The sequence below is a fragment of the Rhinatrema bivittatum genome, chromosome 1, assembly GCF_901001135.1.
Source record: "Rhinatrema bivittatum chromosome 1, aRhiBiv1.1, whole genome shotgun sequence".
Taxonomy (NCBI): domain Eukaryota; kingdom Metazoa; phylum Chordata; class Amphibia; order Gymnophiona; family Rhinatrematidae; genus Rhinatrema; species Rhinatrema bivittatum.
In genome coordinates, this window is record NC_042615.1 from 582773651 (window position 1) to 582795529 (window position 21879).

Below are 21879 nucleotides of genomic sequence, written 5' to 3' on the forward strand. Positions count from 1 at the left end.
ACTTTGTGAAATGTTTTCAGTTCTGCTGCCATACTATCACACTAAAACAAGTTTTCCAAAAAGGGACTTGCACTAATTTAAAAAAAGAAAAGCTCTCTTAAATGTAATATATCCATATTTTATATAATAAAGTGCTACAAAATGTGCCCCGCTCCAAGGTTGATGGAGGAGAGATGGAAAATCTCATGGTGATTCTCATAGTGATGGGAGAATCCTCTCTTCACATCCTTTTTGGTATTAGCAGGCTCCCCATACCAGCGCCCAGGCTGCCACAATGCAGGATCTGCCGCATCCCTGCTCACGGGCCGTCCTCAGAATCCGCATTAGAGCTCAGATGACTCTGACGATTGTTCTCCCTTTCAATTTCTTCTCTTAGCCATTGTCTACTATTGAGTGCTCTTCTTCTTGCAACTTTCCTGGAAGGGAAGGGTGAAATAACCTATGATGAACATTTCATTAATAGCTGGTACAATTTGTATTTGTTTATTGTTAACTGCCAATCCTGTTAATTGTGTGCGATCAGCACACCCTTGGAAGGGAATGTTGCTACTGCAGTAGATAAATAAAGCAGTGCCCTCACCCCTTCAGTTCTGTACATCTCTAATCTCAAAGGTGTTTGGTTAAAAATCAGTTTTAAAACTCAGATGCCAATGTACGAAAGTGTGCAGAATTGCACAAAGGCCACTTTCAGGCCGAATCAGAAAAACGTGCGGGAGAGCTGGCGAGCACCCGCTCTCCCGGCGCGCGCTCAGGCCACTCTCCTGGGCGCGCGATTCAGGAGGATGGCCTATGCAAATTAGGGCCCACGGTAAAATTTGACAGGAGCGGCGGCTGTCAGCGGGTTTGACAGCCAAAGCTCAATTTTGCCCCCGTCGGTTCTCAAACCCGCTGATAGCCACAGGTTCGGAAAACGGATGCCGGCATAATAGAGCGTCCATCTTCCGACCCGCAGGCCGATTTTTAATTTTTTTTTTTAATTTTTTACTTTTGGGGCCTCCGACTTAATATCACCATGATATTAAGTCGGAGGGTGCACAGAAAAGCAGTTTTGACTGCTTTTCTGTACCCTTCCCCGGCACCAGCAGAAATTAACGCCAGCCTTTGGGCAGGCATTAATTTCTGAAAGTAAAATGTGCGGCTTGGCTGCACATTTTACTTTCTGTATCGAGTAGGAGTAACTAATAGGGCCATCAACATGCATTTGCATATTGCAGGCACTATTAGTTTCGGGGGGGTTGGACGCGCGTTTTTGACGCACTATTACCCCTTACTGAATAAGGGGTAAAGCTAGCAAGTCGAAAACGTGCGTCCAAATGTGGGTTAGCAGTGCGTACTGTACTGTATCGGCCTGTTTGTGAGCTAAACGGGCAAAGAGTGCATAATGAGTTTTAAAACTGATTTTTAACCAAACACCTTTAACTCCCACTGCCTTTTATATTTCTAATTGCCTGTATCCACTGACATTGCCTGTATCTCTATGTATTTGCCTCGTATCCTATTGACACAGCTTGCCCTTTCAACTCTTAAACTGGAATCACTCCATTCTAAACACCCCATCTCTCCTCCTGCAACACCACCCACAACCCCTGCTACTATGGCAAGCGCCCGCTCTCCCAGTGCACGCGATTCAGTAACTTAATTTATTTAAATTAGGGCCCACGGTAAAAAGAGGCGCTAGGGACACTAGCGCATCCCTAGCGCCTCTTTTTTGACAGAAGCGGCGGCTGTCAGCGTGTTTGACAGCCAACGCTCAATTTTGCCTGCGTCGGTTCTCACACCCGCTGACAGCCTAGGGTTCGGAAACTGGACGCCAGCATAATTGAGTGTCCAGTTTTCAAACTGTGAGCCGCGGGCCCATTTTAAATTTTTTTTTTTAACTTTTTTTTTTTTTTTTTAACTTTTGGGGCCTCCAACTTAATATCGCCATAATAGTAAGTCGGAGGGTGCACAGAAAAGCAGTTTTTACTGCTTTTCTGTGCACTTCCCCAGCGCTGACAGAAATTAACGCCTACCTTTGGGTCGGCGCTAATTTCTTAAAGTAAAATGTGCGGCTTGGCTGCACATTTTACTTACTGTATTGCGCAGGAATGACTAATAGGGCCATCAACATGCATTTGCATGTTGCGGGCGCTATTAGTCTCGGAGGGGTTGGACGCGCATTTTCGACGAGCTATTACCCCTTACTGAATAAGGGGTAAAGCTAGCGCGTCCAAAACGCGCGTCCAAATGCTGGTTAACAGTGCGCTCCACCGGAGCGCACTGTTAACCAGCCGATACAGTACAGTGCGCTCCACCGGAGCACACTGTACTGTATCGGCCTTAATTTGGTCTACAAGTTTTTAGTCTTTGATTTACAAATAACTATTTTACACTTTTAGTTTTACACTTGCACATTTTTATTTAAATTCATGGACAACATGGAATTGCAATGCAAAATTAAGCAGGGCAGATCATTAGCTACGAACGCATAGTTAAAATGGATGTGAAAATAGCTTTGCATATGTGATTATGTGCTATCGCTAAAAACTAACTACATCTCAATAAGGTGCAGTTAAAGTTTTGGAAAATCATAAGAAAAACTATACATCTATTTTGTTAATTAACCTATTTACTTGTAAGTAGCAAAACAGCTCATGCTAAAATGGAAATAGTGCACACAGTTTTGTACACTTTAGTACATTGGCCTCCTAGTTCAATGCCCTAACATTTAGTATGCTATGCTGACAAATGGATGAGCTGATTCCTGACTGTGGCTGTTAAGTCCTTCCAATACGCATAGCCCCCAACCCCCCTCACCACCCTCCACCAGGAGACCTAGAGCCAGTACTGGCCTCACAGTGACATCTAGGGATCAACTGAACAGACTAAATCTGCCCACACCGTGACACCGGCTAGAGCTCAGCACTGCAAGTAGTTCATGTGGGAGCCATGTCCTGTTCTTTTAGCCACAGAAGATTGGACCACATGGGTAAAATACATAAGATTAAGTACAATTGCTTTCTGAAGATTGCTGATAGGAGTAAAACGGAAGCTGATAAACTGGAAGGAGGAGGAGAGAAGCATTTTTTTTTAATTTTTTATGTAGTTTAGGAAATTCTGATTACTGTATAAGTGCATCAACAATGCTAGGCACTTTTTTCCTTTCATTGTTGCCATACTCAGCCATACCCAGAGCTGGAGGCTAACTCTGGGAGGGCCTGAGCACCCCTAACATTGAACAAACTTCTCTATGGCTAGGGAGTAGTAATAAGTTGTGTTGAGTCTAGCACCCCCAATCGTTTTGAAAAGTTGACTTCTATGATAACTGGTTCCCTCAGGGTATGCCAGTTCTTTAGAGCTGAACAGTAAAACTGTCAGTGATGTACTGTCAATTTCTTATTAAGCCTAGGAGTTCTTGTCTGCTCTGCTCAACTCCATATGCTTTCTGTTTTCATTACATAATTCAACTAGAGGCTCCTCTCAGCATATCCCCAGAAATTCTCCTTAGGGTATGAATCAAAAACGCTCTAAGGTATATACGGTCAATGTTTAAGGGTAGGCTTGTCAATACAATGCATAAGAAAGGTTGGGATTTTGGTTTTTGGGGGTTTTTTGCCCATGATACAAGCATCTTATCTAATCCCTTGCCTGCCACTGGGATGTGTATATATATCTTACTGACTGGCATTAATGTCACCAGTAGAATGTATAAATATGTCCAACTAACTTGGTCCACCTCCTGTAAGTGTGATCACCGTGGCCGTGAGACCCTCTGTCAGATGAGTATACCTAATGAGGCACCAAAAGAAAGAGCCTCAATCTCACTAAGGGATTAAGGCAAACATTTAAAAAGCATAACAAACATGTAGGGCAGCCAGCAGGAGGATCAGCCATGCTAAAACAGGTTGTCCTCAGCAGGAGGTGGGGGGAGGGGGTTCACAGGTGGGAAGGATGGGAGAGAGGAAGGCAGAGGAAGAAAGGGGAAGGCAGGGAAGAGATGCAGAGAGAGAGAGAGAGAGAGAGAGGTGATCAGAGAGGATTGTGGCATTGAAGGATGGCAGCTGGGCATGTAGGATGGACTCTGGGGAGGAGGCAGGTGGGACAAGGGGGAAAGGGGAAGAGGGGAAGAGGGGAGGCAAGAAAAGTCACTGGAAGAAGGGCCATAAGGGGAGGGAAAGTGTTGGGTAGAAAAGAAAGAGCGAAGGAGGGAAAGAGTAGAAGTAAGGAGAGAGGAAGAGGGTCTGGGACAGGACCAGAGGTGGAGATAAGAAAAGCCCAGATGGATAGAAAGACACCAAGGTGGTGAGTGAATTTGAATTTAAACTGTAGAAAAAAAGAATTTAGGATAGTCAATGTAAACTTTTAGCATATGTAGACAAAAAATATATTTTTCCTATGATTTCAATAGTAGAGCTGAGTATGCCTTTTTTTTGCCACTAATTAGCATGTGATGGGGGTGGGAGGGAAGGGGTCAAATCCAACTTGAAAATTGCTTTTGATTGCCCCCCACCACCACCAACACCTTTTGCACAGTGTGGATGCACAGCCATTTAAAATGAAAACTAAAGCAGGCATATTCATTTTGGTTCATGCAAAAATAAATATGAATGGCCACTACCCCTAAAAATTAATGAGAATTTTTGTTTGTATTTATTTTCATTCCATTTAAAGTTTCTGGCACAAGCAAAACTGCAGGGCTTTTTCCCTCCTGAAGACAGCTAACAATCAGTGATGTCACACTTGGCCTTAGACTGACCAGAGCCAAAATGGGAAGGAACAGGGAAGAAGCCAGGAAGCAGGACCAATCAAGGTCAAGCATTTTTTAACCAGCGTCTCCTAACTGGCATATACATGGTGTATGAATAGCCAGCACAAGAGGTTTCACAGCTGAGTGAAAACGAAACCTACTGGGGTAACAGCCAGCACAGATGACATCATATTTCAGGAAATGAAACTTAACTGGACTTATTCTCTGCAAATAATAACAAGAGGCTTCTGCCCATAGTAACAGAGCACGTACACATGCACAAATTTATTAATTGGACAAGGGATAAGAGGTGGGCAAACCTAGATACCTGTTGATTGACTAAAGGTACTCCTTTAAAAAGCTGTGCACTAGCAGTTTAACGCTGAGTAGATTTGAGCGTACAACCATTGCTTTGTATTGCTTGCTGTTCCAAAGAAAAGACGCATTTATTTTAATAAACGTCTCACTGTTTTGATTCTTACAGCTGATCTTTATTAGTCTTTATAGTCAGATGTTTAAATAATGGATTGACAGTGACCTCCCCTTTTTTTCAAGATGAAAATGAAAGAATAATTTTCAGGCTCCATTCTGACCAGATTTGTCTCTGAATAGTTGTAGATTTGAAAGCTGAACAAAAATTAAGAATAGAGACAGAGAAGGGACAAGGAGAATTGTGAGGTGGGTTGGTTCTGTTTGTTGTGTCCTTTTCTGACACAGTGTAACCATGCGTCAAAATTTTTATCCTGTTTTTCAGTGATACAGCAGTGACCAGAAAGAGTGTGTAGCAATGAAAAAGTAGGAAAATAAGTTAGTCTGAGACTTGAGTACTGGGTGCAATAGTCAGTATACTGACAGTGACAGAGAGAGTTTAAACCACAGAAGTGCAATGTACACCAAAGGAGCCATGCTTGAATTTTTGCTTCTCTTGCTTTCATCTTGGAGTGAAAAAAGGATCTTCACTGTGAATATAATGTGTGTATGTGGCCTGCTGTTTTCCCATAAACTGTGTCGTCGTCATCATCTCTGGAAAAAAAAAAGAGTAGCACCAGCAGCACAGGTGGCATTCACTAGGCACTGTAGGTGCTGGCATTGCAGCAGAATGTTTGAAGAAGAGTATGTATGTCTGTGCACTGCAGTAGTCTCTGTGTGCATGTGTATGTCTGTGTTTGTTCTTTTTAGCCTCTGCCCTGGTGTCTGTGTGAGAGAGAAAGAAAGCGTAAAGGAGTACTCATATTAACACAGTACTTGTAAAAAGACAAACCTCTTTCTATAGGCATGCCAGTAAAAATTGTGTCAAATTTCCATCCTACCACTGGGAATGGTAGAAAGAGGAAGGCACTGTGGTAAAAGTGGCAGAGGGAGTCTTCTCCTAGGAGTCTCTGCCTGATGTGACTAAGGATTGAAAGGACTGGATATGGTGAAGACCATTAGTGGATCTCAGATATGTTTTGAGAAGACCCAATCCACCCCAGGGAGCTTCTCTTTCCATGCCCTGGAGGGAAGGATACCCTGAGATTAAATGCCAATAGACACATACACAGATCAAATGGATGCTGATTTTATACTGAACATGGATAATATAGTAAGGAAATGTGCCTGGTCCCAACTTATAACCACTGACAACATTGTACATTAATCTCTTTTCTTTAAGAACACCCATCCTGAGCATCCGATCTGATTTATTTGGCACAGAAAGACTCACTTTATGCTTCCGGCCCTGGAGATTTACCCTTCCCCCTAATCAGAGAATCCATATTTGGGTTTGTTAGGAATTTGTCTGGACTGAGCCCTGGGACTAAGTGTGACTCCCATATTCACAGCACACACTAGAAGAAGGGCTACATATGGTCTAAAAGCAAGACTCCATACCCATGTTTTCTTCCAGCCCTGCATTATATTGTCATGTTCACTGACTGCACTCTTCCAGCTTGCAAAGTCCTTTGACCAGTCTCTGCTGTTGACATCTGAAAATATAAAATAAAGACAATGAGTATCAGCTTGGGATATGTACACCGTACTGCTAGGTGATGGTCAACATTGAACTATTTTCTAAAAGCCCAGTTTAAAACTACAAGGTCAATATGACCCTCGTCTAAAACCTGTGCCTTAGATCTGTATTGGTATGCAATTAACCACTACCTAATGTTCACTCAACCTCCATCCATGTAAATCGATAGGTTGTAATAGATTCAGTGGTAGATGATGTGAAATGGAGATTGTGCCTTTAAGACTGGGTGCTAAGAGAGCATCTAGTGATATAAAGGGTGGGATTTGCAGAGATGAATTTTCCATTTTGTTTCAAATATTCCTGTAGATTAGATCCTTTTGAGCTGCTTGCCATGGTTCGGGGTTTTTTTTTTTTAGTCCTGGTGCAGGGACCATAGAAGGCAACATTTTTATCCATGGAAGAAATAAACCTTACACTTTACTCCTAGGCCTAAGGCCTAGCTTCCTTTGGAAGGGCATCTATGAGAAATTATGGGGACACCACCAAGGAGAACTGCCTGCCTTGGAAGTTTCATTGTTTACCCTAACTTCTGATGTTGAGCAAGTAACTGATTTTGTCACAAATCGTACTCAATTTTCAGGAATTAATTTTCTAGGGGCAGTGTCTCCAAATGGGTTTGTTTTGCGCAACTCTTGACAGAAATGAATCTTATTTGTAAACCACAGTATTTTGGGAATGATAGTCTATAATGAAGGATCTTTTGTTGTGCTGCTAAACTGTTTGTTTTGCTCCTGACTGCCTTTTTGTTGGAATCCTGTAGAAGTGAAACTTGTGAAGGCATCCATTTTCTTCGTATGTTAATAAAGCTGACAAAATTGAACCACCAATCAAATTGTGGACCAAACTCTTAATCACAGGGTTTGGATTTGTTAGAGGTAATAGTGGTTGAAGAAGTCAAAAAGGTGAAGGGTTGATCTGTTTACCCACAGAGGAGAGAGGTTTACTGTCCGGTGAAGATGATTACAAAGAAAGACGCCTTGGAAGTCCAGTCTTCTAAACTAACTGCTCAACCATTTTTCTTTTAAACCCATACACAATACAAGGAAGGATCAGAACCTCTCTGCACAAAGCTTTTATGTGCCCAGAGTGGGGGTTATATCAATATTCAAAGACCAGATGAGCAGGAAAGATAACTACCAAAGCTAATTTTAACTGGGCGTGGTTACCTATCTTTAGGTGAATATTCAACTGGATATTTTACTAAGTCTAGCAAGTCAAGTTATGACCAGCTAAATTTAATGGGTTCCCTAGCCAAATTTTGTCTTTTTTTTTTAAGGACCTTAATCCCAATCCCATTTTCTTCTGCCTGAAATAAAATGTTGCAGGGCCAGCAGTCCCTGCTTTCTTCAATCCTTTACCACTCCTGAAATGGGATCCCCCTTCCCTCTCGGCCCAAAAGTAAAAGTGGTACCGGAGCTAAAAGCCCCCCAAGCAGGATGCTACCTCCCTTCCAACCAAAAGTAAAGTTGAGCTGGGGAAGGGGGCCTGATAGCCACCCTGCAGGATCCCCCTCCCTTCTAACTCTAAAGTTGCATGGAGGGATCAACAATCTAATTGGAAAGGAATTAGAATGAAAGTGAATGGCTGGGAGAAGTGAGAGGGGATAACTGGAGATGATGGGGTTGGCAGGTGAATGAGCATAAAGGAGTCAGCTGGGGTGGGTAAGGACAGGGGAGCCAGATAGTTGGATTGGTGGGTGAAGCAACCCAGTGAGGGAGAGGTGAAGTATTGAGACAGAGATTATTAGAGGTGAGAGGAGGTAAAAGAATGGGTGAAATCTAGCTATGAGTAGATTAAGAGATAGGGAAGAGATGTGGATCAAAATTAGATGAAAAGGAAAGATCAATGCCAGAGACAGAAGTAGGAAAGGAAGTGGAGAAAAACCAAAATGGACAGGAGACCCTGGAAAAAGAGAGGAGCATACAAGCAAAAGAAAAGTAGAAAAAGAGTCTGGGACCAATGCAATTAGAAAAATAAAATGCTCAGGCAGCAAAGATAGAAAAAAGCATTTTATTTATAATTTGACAATTGGAATATGTCACATTTGGTAATGTGCATCTATTTTATCTTTGTACTTTGTTTAGTATAGGAGGAAATATATTTCAGTTTCACTGCATGCAGAATGTGGCTTCTTGTGGTTTCCATTTCAGTTTTTTTGCACATTTCTAATTTCTAATTTGTGGTCATTTATTCTGCATTTGGTGAGATTCTGTCCCTGTTCTGTATCTGTGACTAAGGAGCAGTATTCTACTAGCATGCAGTTTTCATGTAGGGATTTCTAATAGTTCAGATTGTCTTGTTTTTCCAATAGTTAGCATATTGGTGCTCTAGTGTCCAGTGTAATATTTGCCGTGCTATTTTCTCATAGGCAGGGTTGCTGCTGTTTGATGCCTGAGAGTTAGTTCTGTTTTGGTATGACAGGTTTGCAATATATGTGCTGTGTTTTGGTTTTTTTTTTTACAGCATTTTATTTTATTTCATAATGCGCCTAACATCAGAGCATTTTGTGCCACTGTTACTGAGATGACACCAGAATTTGATTATTCTTTTTGTATGGTGAGTTATAAGGCATAACCTAATAGTTAAAACAACAGGTTGAGAACCAGGGAAGCCATTGTTCAAATCCCACTTCTCCCACTGATGTTCTTTATGATTTTGGGCAAATTTCTTAACTCTCCATTTTCTCAGGTACAAAGTTTCATTGTAAGCTTTCTGGGACAGGGAAATACCTATTATACCTGATTGTAACTCACCTTGGGAAGGCCTTGACCATTATTAGTTATCAAGAGTATGAATGGTAGTGAAGTAGATACCACCCATTTACAGAAGAGAATATTTGGGTGTTGCGTCCGTCAAATTTAGACAGCTTTGTCCTACTTGCTTCACCTTTTTAAATGCTTTCTCCATCAGTCTTGGGAAGATGGTAACCACGTGCCTTCTTGCCGCTTTCACCGGCGTCCCCGGAGCGGCTATGGCAAGGCATTCCACCATGATCTACCTGAGGGTCACCTAGGGTGCGTGCACGCACGCCACCCATGTCTATATTCCAGTGATGGCGCGACCCTCGGGGTCGTCTCCCTCGAGTGACGTCACATCATCCGGGAATATAGGTTGCCCATTTGCTAACTGAACTTTGAGTTAGCAAGGATTGGATTTGTCCGGTCTAAGCTGCTCTGCCACTTCTCGCTGCTGCTAGAAGCTCTCTCCACCCTTCGGGGTTCACTAACTTGGGTACCCACTCCTCAGGGGCCCTATGCTTCTTTCCAGGTGCCTAGCCAGTATCCAGGTACTTGCTCCTCACTCCTCTACCTGCTGGAAACTCTACCAATACAGCTACAAGAGAGTGAGTAACTTAAACATCTTTCAGTCTGTCTCACCTACAGCTTCTTATTGGAAATCTATATTGGTGCTCTCTACACCACCATTGTGGGATGGATCTCCTCCGCCGAGGACCCAGGACTGCTGCGGCAAGAATCTACTCTCTACTGCCACCTCTGGCCAACTCTACAAGCTGTATAATAAAACTTTGCTCTGTGTTTGTGCATCTGAGTTTAGCCCGGTACTGCAGCTCCCTGCGGGGCTCCTCCCCATGGGCACATCCATCACTGCAGCACCTGAGAATCCAAACACCTCAAAACCATAACAGATTGCTAACTCCATGGATTCGGCTCAGCTCACCGCATTACGGGCCATTCCAGGCCTGACCCAGCGAATCTCCGAACATCAGAACTCGCTAGACGGCTTGACTGTGGCCTTTAATCTACTGCACTCACAGATGAACTCCTCTACTTCCACAGGTAAAGAAGAAATACCGCCAGAAGTGACGGTTAAGACTGATGTACCTCTTTCTGCTCCTACGCGCTTCTCAGGGGAAGCTTGGAGATGCAGAGAATTTATTAACCAATGCTGCATGCATTTTGCTCTACAACCTAAACATTTTCCCACAGCGTATGCCAAGACTACATATATCCTGTCTTATCTGGATGAGAAAGCACTGGCTTGGGCCTCTCCGCTGTGGGAGTGTGATGATCCCATCCTGAAGGATCTTACCGGGTTTTTGGAATTGTTCAAATCTGTATTTGATGACCCTGCCCGGTACACGACTACAGGATCTACAATGGTTCATTTGAAGCAAGGTAATAAACCTTTACCAGACTTCGCCATAGAATTTAAGACGATTGTTTCATAGTTAAATTGGGACCCAAGATGCCTGAAGATACTCTTCTTTGAAGGCCTGAACTCCCGGCTAAAAGACGAACTGGCTGCTCGAGAGATGCCTGAAACCTTAGAGGACCTGATGAAGTTGGCAACAAGGATTGATCACCGACTTTGGGATAAGGTTCAAGAGTCCAAGAGTTCCAGGAAACCCAGCCAGGGAGAGAATCGAGTCAAGACCGCATTCAAGCCTATTCAGTCTAATTCTGTTGCTGGCGAAGAACCAATGCAACTAGGCTGCAGTCACCTGACTTCCAAAGAGAGAAGAACACGAAAAAGATCGGGCCTCTGTATGTACTGTGGACAAGCTGGCCATGCTGTACAATCATGCCCCATCTGTCCGGGAAACAAGCAGACCTAAGTCAAATGGGAGGACTCTTCTTAGGTCTAACAGCGCCCTCTCCTCCACTCTCTTCCAGTCTCATTGATAAGCAGACCGCTTGAATACCAGACTCTTGCCCTAGTGGACTCTGTGGCAGGAGGAAATTTTATACTAAAACGTCTAGTGGAACATCTACAGGTCCCCACCACTACCATGATGTCTCCACTACTACTATCCTGTATCCATGGAGAGCCTTTACTAGGTGAAGTAACCCTACTTACTAAGTCAGTAAGTTTAAGGACAGGCGCTCTCCATACAGAGACTATTTCCTTCTTTGTGCTAGAGAAGACTATGCACCTCCTAGTACTCAGATTACCGTGACTGCAAAAGCACATGTCTCAATTCAACTGGGCTACTCTGGAGCTTTCATGTTGGGGCCCAAATTGTCACGTTAAGTGCCTGATGGAAGTTTCTCCAGTACCCTGCATGCCAACGACTCCATTGTTGCCTGGGTTGCCACCTCAATACGCTTCTTATCAAGACATATTTTCTAAAGAAGCTGCTGATGTTTACCTCCACACAGATCCTATGACTGTGCCATCCATTTGAAACTGAATGCTGAACCACCCAAGGGAAGGGTCTACCCCCTCTCAGTGGTAGAAAATAAAGCGATGTCTGAATACATCCAAAAAAATCTTCAAAAGGGTTTCATAAGGCCGTCCAAGTCTCCTGCAGGGGCAGGCTTTTTCTTTGTGGGGAAAAAATACAGAACTCTATGGCAATGCATTGATTATCGTGGTCTAAACGAGATCACAGTCAAAGACCGCTATCCCTTACCACTCATCTCAGAGCTGTTTTACAGGCTACAGGGAGCCAAAATATTCTCCAAGCTTGATCTTAAAGGAACATATAACCTTGTTCACATTCATTCTGGCGATGAGTGGAAGACAGCTTTTAATACCAGAGACGGACACTGAGTATTTGGTGATGCCCTTCGACTTGTGCAATGCCCCAGCTGTCTTCCAAAACATGATGAACGACATCCTGCGTGACCTACTCTACCAATGCATCATTGTATACCTAGACGACATCTTGATATTCTCTCAAGACCTGAATACCCATGAGGCAGATGTCAAGAAGGTTTTACAGAGACTGCAGGAGAACAGTCTATACGCAAAGCTGTCTAAATGTGAATTCCACAAAGAGTCTGTACCTTTCTTAGGGTACATAGTGTCTAACAAAGGGTTCCAGATGGATCCTCAAAAGCTTGAGAGCATTCAGAAATGGACTCAACCCACTGGTCTAAAAGCTCTTAGACAGTTTCTGGGATTCACAAATTACTACAGAACTTCATTAAGAATTACTTTTCACTAACTGTGCCTTTAACAGCTCTGACAAAGAAAGATGCCAATGTTGCCAATTTGTCTATAGAGGCTGTCACCACTTTCCAAAAGCTGAAGGACGCTTTCTCTAGCAAGCCATGTCTCCATCACCCGGATCCTGCATGCTCCATCATAGTGGAGGTTGATGCCTCAGATGCTGGCATAGGGGCTGTGCTGAGTCAGACCAGTGACTCCAAGATCCTGTGTCCATGTTCCTTCTTCTCCAGACACTTGACGCCAGCAGAAAGAAATTATGGAATTAGAGATAAAGAACTGTTAGTGATAAAGAAGGCGTTCGAAGAGTGGAGACCCTGGCTCGAAGGAGCTCAACATCAGATCACGGTTTTTACAGACCATAAAAACATAGAATACCTTTGCCATGCCCAGCGCCTCAATCATAGACAGGCGAGATGGTCCCTGTTCTTTAACAGGTTTGATTTCATCTTGAAATACCAACATGGAGACAAAAACACCAGACCGGATGCCCTATCCCGCTCCTTGTGTCTGAAGACGTACCTGATGCTCCGCAACATATCATTAACCCAGAGAGAGTCATTCTATCTGCTATTCACCCAGTGCCTTCAGGAAAAACAATTGTGCCTACCAACCTCCGGAAGAAACTACTAGCATGGGCTCATGACTCTAAAGTGGCTGGACATCCTGGTCAATGGAGAACCCTGGCAAAGCTACAGAAATACTACTGGTGGCCGTCTATGAAAGAGGACACCTTGCCTTATGTAGCGGCCTGTACCAACTGTGCCGGACAGAAGCCTCCGCCCGGACATCCATGGGGTCAGCTTGAACCCTTGCCTGTGCCAGACGAGCCCTGGATGCACATCGCCACGGATTTCGTGGTAGACTTACCACTCTCTGGGGCAAAAGCACAATCTGGGTAACAGTGGATCATTTCTCAAAGATGGCTCACTTTGTGGCGCTTCCTGGCTTACCAACTGCTAGTGAACTCGCGAAGCTTTTTATCAGCCACATATTCCGCCTGCAGGGAATGCCTAAACACATCGTCTCAGATAGAGGTGTACAATTAACAGCCACATTCTGGAAGGCTTTGTGCAAGAAGTTTGATATTACTCTCGACTTCACTTCATCTTACCACCCTCAGTCAAAAGGTCAAACTGAGAGGATGAACCGTACCCTCAAGCAGTTCCTCCGTGCCTACGTTAGCTCACGTCAGAATGATTGGGCCAATCTGTTACCGTGGGCAGAGTTTTCCATCAACTCTCATCCAGCAACATCTACTGGATCAACATCATTCGAAGTGGTATATGGACGACTACCTTCACCACTTTTGCCACTTCCGCTGTCAGTGTCGTCCCCGGCAGTTCAAGCCACTGCCAATGAGATTCAATAACTTTGGAAGAAGATGAAGGAGATGCTCATTAAAACTGGAATCCGAGCTAAACAGGGCTATGATACTCATCACTGCAAGGCCAGAAGGAGCTAATTCTAGTGTCTGTTTTTCCCCTCTCTCCCACCCACCCAACCCTAGCTTATCCTTTGATGAATAGGCAAGAGGCACTTTCTTATTAAAAATCAATCAGGCTCTTATCTAAATCATACTATTGCACCAGCTCTTATTGAGAGTTTAAACATCCCCTTATAGGTCACTACCAGCTTAATAGTGAATATACCAATATAAAGGACTAATTATATGCAGTCCTACTCTGGTAGCAACCTAAACTTAACTAGGAACTCAACAAAATTAAGATGAAGGCAGCAAGTGGGGGGCCTTCCATTCTTCTGCATTGAGTGTTACATGTATGATTTTTTACCCACCAGTGAGAGATTGTATGTGTGCACCTGGTATAAAGAGCTCCTGGATCTTAGAGAACAAGTCTGATCTCTGGAGGATAGAGTGGCAGACCTGGAGGAGCTGAGGCAGACAGAGATATATAGATGAGACCTTCAGGGACATAGTAGCAAAGTCCCAAATCCAGTCTGGCAGCCATGGTGCTGCCGTTGAGGACAATTAGCTACTTTTATTATTACACATTGTACTTTTTGTTCATTATTTATTGTATTAATTTATCATATTGTGAACCATTGTGATGGTCCCACCGAATGACAGTATACAAAATCAACAAACAAAACAAAAAAACAAACAAAAGGTCTCCTGGTCAGACAGCATCATTCTGGTGCAGCAGGAAGTGATCCTGTAGCAAGGACCTGCTCGCCAGGTGATGCATTGTCCTCTCGCACAGAGGACAAGTCTCCTAGGGCTACTGCCCAGAAGGGAAGGGTTAGGCTGGCATCATAGTTGGTGATTCAATTATTAGAATTATAGATAACTGGATGCCTGGTAGATGTGAGGACTGCCTGGTAACATACCTGCCTGGTGCGAATGTGGCAGATCTCACGTGTCACCTAGATAGGATTTTAGACAGTACTGGGGAGAAGTCGGCTGTCGTGCTACATGTGGGCACCAATAATATATGAAAATGTGGGAGGGAGGTTCTGGAAGCCAAATTTAGGATTTTAGGTAGCAAGCTGAAATCCAGAACCTCCAGGGTGGCATTCTCTGAAATGCTTCCTGTTCCACATGCAGATCCCCAGAGGCAGGCAGAGCTCTCGAGTCTCAATGCATGGATGAGACAATGGTGCAGGGAGAGGGATTCAGTTTTGTAAATAACTGGGCAACCTTTTGGACAGGGGTGATTTGCAGGAAAATATCAGCCTGGGGGATTTTTTCAAAACCGGCCTATGGATATCTGATGCCCTCATGCACTTTCCCTGCGGTACGTGTCAACAGCTCCCAAAAGCACACCAATTCAACCCTGGAAATGACCCAAAATGTCTCCAAAATAAACTTCATCTTTCCTAAATAATTATGAAATTGAGGACATGCTCGACCACTGGTGAGCAGAGCTGCAGCCCCAGTTCCACACATTTGCTTAGCTCTCTTATAGAGATATATCCTGGATTCTCAGTCTGGTTCTTGAACCAATTGCAGGTAATGTCACTGCCAGTCAGTGTCATACATACACACGCTCAATCACAAACAGATTTTTAGATGGCAGAAACTTTATTGGAACACACACACTGACATCCACAAAGATACATACTCTTTCTCAGACACAAAAACACACTCACATACTGAGAGAGAGAGAGAGAGAGTGTGTGTGTGTGTGTGTGTGTGTGTCAGAGAGACCCCCACACCCCACACCCCCACACACATATACTCTCTCTCACAGACAAAGTGTGTATGGGGGTATGTCTCTGTCTCGCTTTCTCTGACACAGACACACATGCACTTTCTCTGGAGGCCCCCCCAAGCTAGCCAAAAGTCCCTGGGGGTCCAGCGGGGGTCCGGAAAACGATCTCCTGCTGGCGCCATTTTCCGTACGGAAAACGATTCGCGGCAGGAGATCGTTTTCCGGACCCCCGCTGGACCCCCAGGGACTTTTGGCTAGCTTGGGGGGGCCTCCTGACCCCCACAAGACTTGCCAAAAGTCCAGCGGGGGTCCGGAACGACCTCCTGCAGTCGAATCGTGTTGGTCTATGGCCGCCGCCATTTTGCGCCGCCATTTTGAAAAATGGCGCCGGCTGAAGACAACACTATTCAATTGCAGGAGGCCGTTCCGGACTGCTGCCGTTCCGGACCGCCGCTGGACCCCCAGGTAATTTAAGGCATTTGGGGGGGGGTTCGGGAGGGTGGGGGATTTAATTTAAAGGGTCGGGGGTGGGTTTTAGGGGGTTTTAGTGTGCCGGCTCACGATTTTCACGATACTTTAAACACCCAAACGGCAACAATACGATTCCCTCCCCCTCCCAGCCGAAATCGATCGTTAAGACGATCGAGGACACGATTCACATCTCTACTGTCTATTCAGAACACAGACCTACTACCTGTTTACACAACACAGAAGATCAAAGGAAGATCAGAAGAAACCAACAGCGAGAGCTTCAGGCACTATTCTGTTGAACCCTCACTGGACAAGATCATCTACAGGACAGAAGGAGTATCTAGAAAGTGATGGCAAATGAACTACACCTGGGGAGAAACCTGTCAGGGCAGTTCAGAGGATAGGTTGTCATGACCACAGCATGATGTGTCTCTGTAAATGAGTCTTTGGGCAGTCACGTAATTCTAGAAGGTTCGGCAATACTGTATGTTTAACTATAAAAGAAGGTTCACTTCCTGTATTAGATGAGATGCTGGTGATTTTGAAAGACAAAGGGCACCCAGTATGCAGCATCTCCCAGGAACACTTTTAATGCCAAATAAAATTTACGTTATACCTTTTACTGAGTCTAAGTGTTCTTGTTGCCCTGGCCCTAAGTACAGAAAATTATGTACATTGCTGCCAGCCCTTCCCCATTCTGCAGCAGCCCCCTCCCTTTCCCAATCCCATTCTCTAGGAGACTCACTGCTTCCACTGCCAGCTGCTTCTCTCAGAGCTCAGTACAATCACCTCAGACAGAAGCCTCCCCATTACCACATAAGCCCTTCCTCCTGGCTTGCCCCCTTCCTTCCTGTGCCTTTAGCTTGCCTCCACTTCTCCACAACCCTCCCCACCACTCTAGTGCATTCCCAATGAATGCAGGCTACACAGTCTGCTGCTCTTATGGTTCCCAGGCTGGTGTCTGCCTACCGACTCCAGGGGAGGGGGGAACCAGAAGTGATCCATACTGTTCCCTGGACTTATAAAAAGAGAAAATTAAGCCCTGATCGAGACTGGGGAGAGCCACTAACCCAAAGTAGCACTGCTCCTCTCTCTTGTGCAGCCCAAGGCTGGTGCAAAGGTATTAGGTATCATAAGTGAATCTTACAGCCTTGCACACAATCCTAGCCTCACCCTTCCCACAAATAATTTTAAAACATGCATTTATAGTAAAAGATTTTATATAAAAAAGAATATTCAGTGTTCTAAGTTAAAAATATCACTTATAATATGTGTATTAATTACATGTACTGTTGTGGTACCAACCAGAAAACTCTGCAAAAAAAAAAGACACCTGCAGCCATATGGAATTGGGACTATTGTAAAGAATGTCGGCCGTCAGAAACTTTTAAGTAAACTGAATTACAATATAGTAAACTTCCCATGCAAAAACAGCATTAACTGTCAGCACTCAAACTATAACAATAACATGAAAAGACAACACTGCAAATATTTCACCAGGTCCTAAAACACCAATACACCTAATATTAGGAAAACAGAACAAGTCAAGCTTAAGAGCCTGACACAGAAACTACATGCTGGCAGAATACCTCACCTCAGTCATACATGCAGGACAGAGATAGACCCTCACCAAATACAGAATAGAGAAAGTATAACTAGAAACATTCAGACAAAAACTAAATTGGAAACCATAACAAGACAGATTCTGTATACAGTGCAACAATGGGAAAACAGAAACATCACCATTCCTCATTAAACATCAAACAATAAAATCAAGATATATAAACCAGTAGAGATGTGCATTCATTTTAAACGAATTAGACAATTTCAACAAAATTGTCTAATTCATCATGGTTCAGGAGCACTCTGAAATGAAGAAAATTTTTCTGAAATTTCAGAAAAATTCGTATTTTGTGTTAGTGCACACTAACATGAGATTCAAGAACCACGAAAAAAAAAATCCTGAACCGCAGAAAAAAACAAAATTACCCGCGGGAGACCCAAACCGAACCACGAAACGAAAAAAAAAACAATACGCATCTCTATAAGCCATCAATCATAATAGTAAAACCATACTCATAAAAAGAATAAATATTTCAAAGTTGCTGATGAATAGAACATCCAATGATTAAAAACATAACATTGTTTATTAAAATTTTCCAAACATCAATAAAATATTTCAAAACAGCAGACACATCAAATAACACCCAGTTAAAACTAAAGCTAAAAAAAAAATCCATTGCTCTCCATACCTGGGAACTTTAGACTCCAGTCACCCTAAGATTGTCGTGGATTAATCAGGAATAGATGTGCACAAACTTTCTCCTCTCACTCATATATACAGTACACACTCTCTAGCATACATGTTCATTCTTACTCAAACTCCCTTATATGCTGACTGGCTCACAAACTCTGGCTCACACACATGCTCACTGGTTTAAATAGTCTTCTTGCTTACATATATGCTAGGCATATATAATAATAGGCATTATTAACTTTGACTCATGGACCTGACTTCACTGGGATAATTGCAAACTGGAACAGGTGGTTGCCCGAAGCACTCTCACCAGAGGAATTAAAAGCCTGCTTACAGAACATTCCGTAGGTTACTGAAAATGTAGCCCTCAGGGATAAAAATTTATAAATTCTACTATCAGGCATATTATACAAAAAAAATGGCTTTTTATATGGGGGCTACCTCAGATCATTGTTGTATGAGATGCATGGATCCAAACCCAGACTTTTATCATGGAATTTGGTTATGCGTAGCGGTGCAGGTACTATGGACATATTTACAAACATTGGTACACTCAATGTGGGGTATCTCTTTTCAGATGAACCCAAGGCTCTGGCTTTTCGGCCTGCCTGAAGGGGAAGATCAGACATTAGCAAGCCATAACATATTACTTTTCCGCAAAATTTTGTTAATAGCTATTGACACTATTTTAGCGCAATGGGTGGTACCGAAATTCCAAAATCTACCCATTTACAACCAAAAACTGCAAAGGTTACTCCGCCAGAAATATATGTCAGCTAAAAAACATCCTGAAAAATATGGAAAGAAGGCAATTCAAATTTGGGAAGATTATGTGGAAGAAAAAGCATTTCTGGATCCTCCTATAAAAATGAACCAACAGTAGTCGAATGGTCAACATCTTGTTTATGTTAATTGAATCTCACAACAATACTCACCCAAACCAAGCAGAAGGAAACACCGAAGTTTAACCTGATTAACAAGATTAACACCGGGCGTACTCTCATTCAATCACATAAGCACTCTCCCAAACTATACTACAATTGCACATACCCATATCATACTATACTATATATACTATATTAAGACATTAATCCCTCACATCGAGCAGAGATAGGAGGAAGGGGAGGGGGAAGAGGGGGAGGGAGGTTCGGTGGAAGGTTGGAAAGGGGGGGAGGAGGAGGGGAATATGGTGATTCTAGACATGGGAAATCAAAGGTATTTCATTAAAATTATCAACAAGACAGCTATGTCTCTGGTAATAAAGGAAACCTGAGCTAGACTGTATCTATTTAGCCAAATATCGGGTAGAAGTTTGATAACTAGCTTATATGTACAAACTATGCATTAGTTTAGATTAGAGCACTAGACTGCCGTAGTACATGCAGAGTTTGATGCTGGCAATGTTCTCGCCTGTTTATGTGATATTATGTGCTGTTCGTATTCCGATTAAGATTTAAGTAACTGGTTTCTAAATGTTTTTATGATGTTTGTTTGAATATTATTTATAAAATGTTTTCCTAAACGACTTCCATAACATAGCATAACATAACACAGCATAACATAACATTTGTGATTATGTTTGTTGATTAATGTCCCTTGAGCATTTATTGTCTCCCAGATTTTTGTATAGTGCGCTTTGACTGTATCTTTTGATTGACTGTGCTGTTGATAACAATAAACAGATTTACACACAAAAAAAAACATACTAATAAAAAAATTGAACATATCAAGCTGGCAACAGCCAATGAACATCCAATAATTAAAATGATTCACTATTTTTTTTTTTATATTTCCCCAAATACCAAATATTTCAAACAGCAGACACATACATTTAAAATAGAATTAAAAAATCTCCAACTTTCCATACCTGGGATCTTATTTCCAGTCACCCACAGATTATTGTGGATTGGGGAAGGGGGCCTCACAATCCTTATCCTTTCTCTCCCCCCCCCCCCCCCCACACACACATGCTGTCACACACACAGTCTCTCTCATTTTCACATAGACTATCACAGACATATGCAGGCTGTCTTATTTTCTCATGCATGCACAATCTCTCAGACATACGCAGGCTCTTGCGCTCTCTTATACACATGCAGGATCTCACACACCCATGCAGCCCCTGACACACACATCTCGCTCACTCTCTCATGCATACATGCTGCTCTCACATACTACACACATGCAGGTGCTCTCTCTCTCTCACATATAAGCATACACACCTACAGCTTTCAGGCCTCCCCCTTTTTTCTGGGCATTGTCTTTGCCACTGTTGGATGGCAGCACTGCTCCTCACTGCCCGAAGGAAGGTGGAAGGAGGCCACTGCTATTGCGTGGCTCCTGCAAAGTTAGGGGGGGAGGGAAGGGTCACGCGGCCTTGCAGGCCTCTCTTCAGGCCCCACACGGCTGTCTTCCAGCCACGGAAGGATGGGCTCTGCCGCGGCCATTAAAACCTCTCTCCCGGCCCTGCACAGCAGTCTGCCACAGTCCCACAAGTTTCTATTTGGGCTGCAGCATCCCCTCTTCTTCTCTTTGGCTGGGAAGTTTAAAAACAAAATCACCTGATGAGAGCATCCGGCCCACCAGGGGAAGCCCGATCCCCCAAATAGGGCAATCCATCCCTGCTTTTGGGGGAAGGAGGAGTCTTTCCTGAAAGGACGGGCTCCACCTTAACCAGAGTGGAACCAGGCTGCTGGCAGTAACTTTTAAAATGGAGATAGAGAAGCTTTTAAACTAGAATAAGGGAGGAAGCAGAAAGTTACTCAGCAGTGCATGGTTTGGAGGGAGGTATCTTCAAAGGATACTTATGAAACAGGAGAGTTAGGTTATCCCAACAAAGAGGTTCCAATAAAAGCAAATGTAGTCCATGTGCCTTTAAGAAAATAGTCACCTGAGCTAAAGGATTCCAAATTAACCCTAACTTTTCAGCTTGGAGAAGAGACAGCTGAGGGGGGATATGATAGAGGTGTTTAAAATCATGAGAGGTTTAGAACGGGTAGATGTGAATCTGTTATTTACTCTTTCGGATAATAGAAAGACTAGGGGGCACTCCATGAAGTTAGCATGGGGCACATTTAAAACTAATCGGAGAAAGTTCTTTTTCACTCAACGCACAATTAAACTCAGGAATTTGTTGCCAGAGGATGTGGTTAGTACAGTTAGTGTAGCTGTGTTTAAAAAAGGATTAGATACGTTCTTGGAGGAGAAGTCCATTACCTGCTATTAATTAAGTTGACTTAGAAAATAGCCACTGCTATTACTAGCAACAGTAACATGGGATAGTTTTTGGGTACTTGCCAGGTAGTTATGGCCTGGATTTGCCACTGTTGGA

General features: G+C 43.3%; 1 protein-coding gene across 1 annotated transcript in view; it reads right to left on the reverse strand.

Annotated features, from left to right (window-relative positions):
- Positions 1–278: 278 nt before the first annotated feature.
- LOC115100224 (semaphorin-4D-like) overlaps positions 279–21879 on the reverse strand; it is a 434534-nt gene continuing 412933 nt past the window's right edge. Inside the window, exons 19-20 of the mRNA XM_029618594.1 lie at positions 6596–6690; positions 279–416 (exon numbers count right to left, since the gene is read on the reverse strand). Of these exons, the coding sequence (XP_029474454.1) occupies positions 387–416; positions 6596–6690 (125 nt within the window). The 3' untranslated portion in view covers positions 279–386. The remainder of the gene's footprint in view (positions 417–6595; positions 6691–21879) is intronic.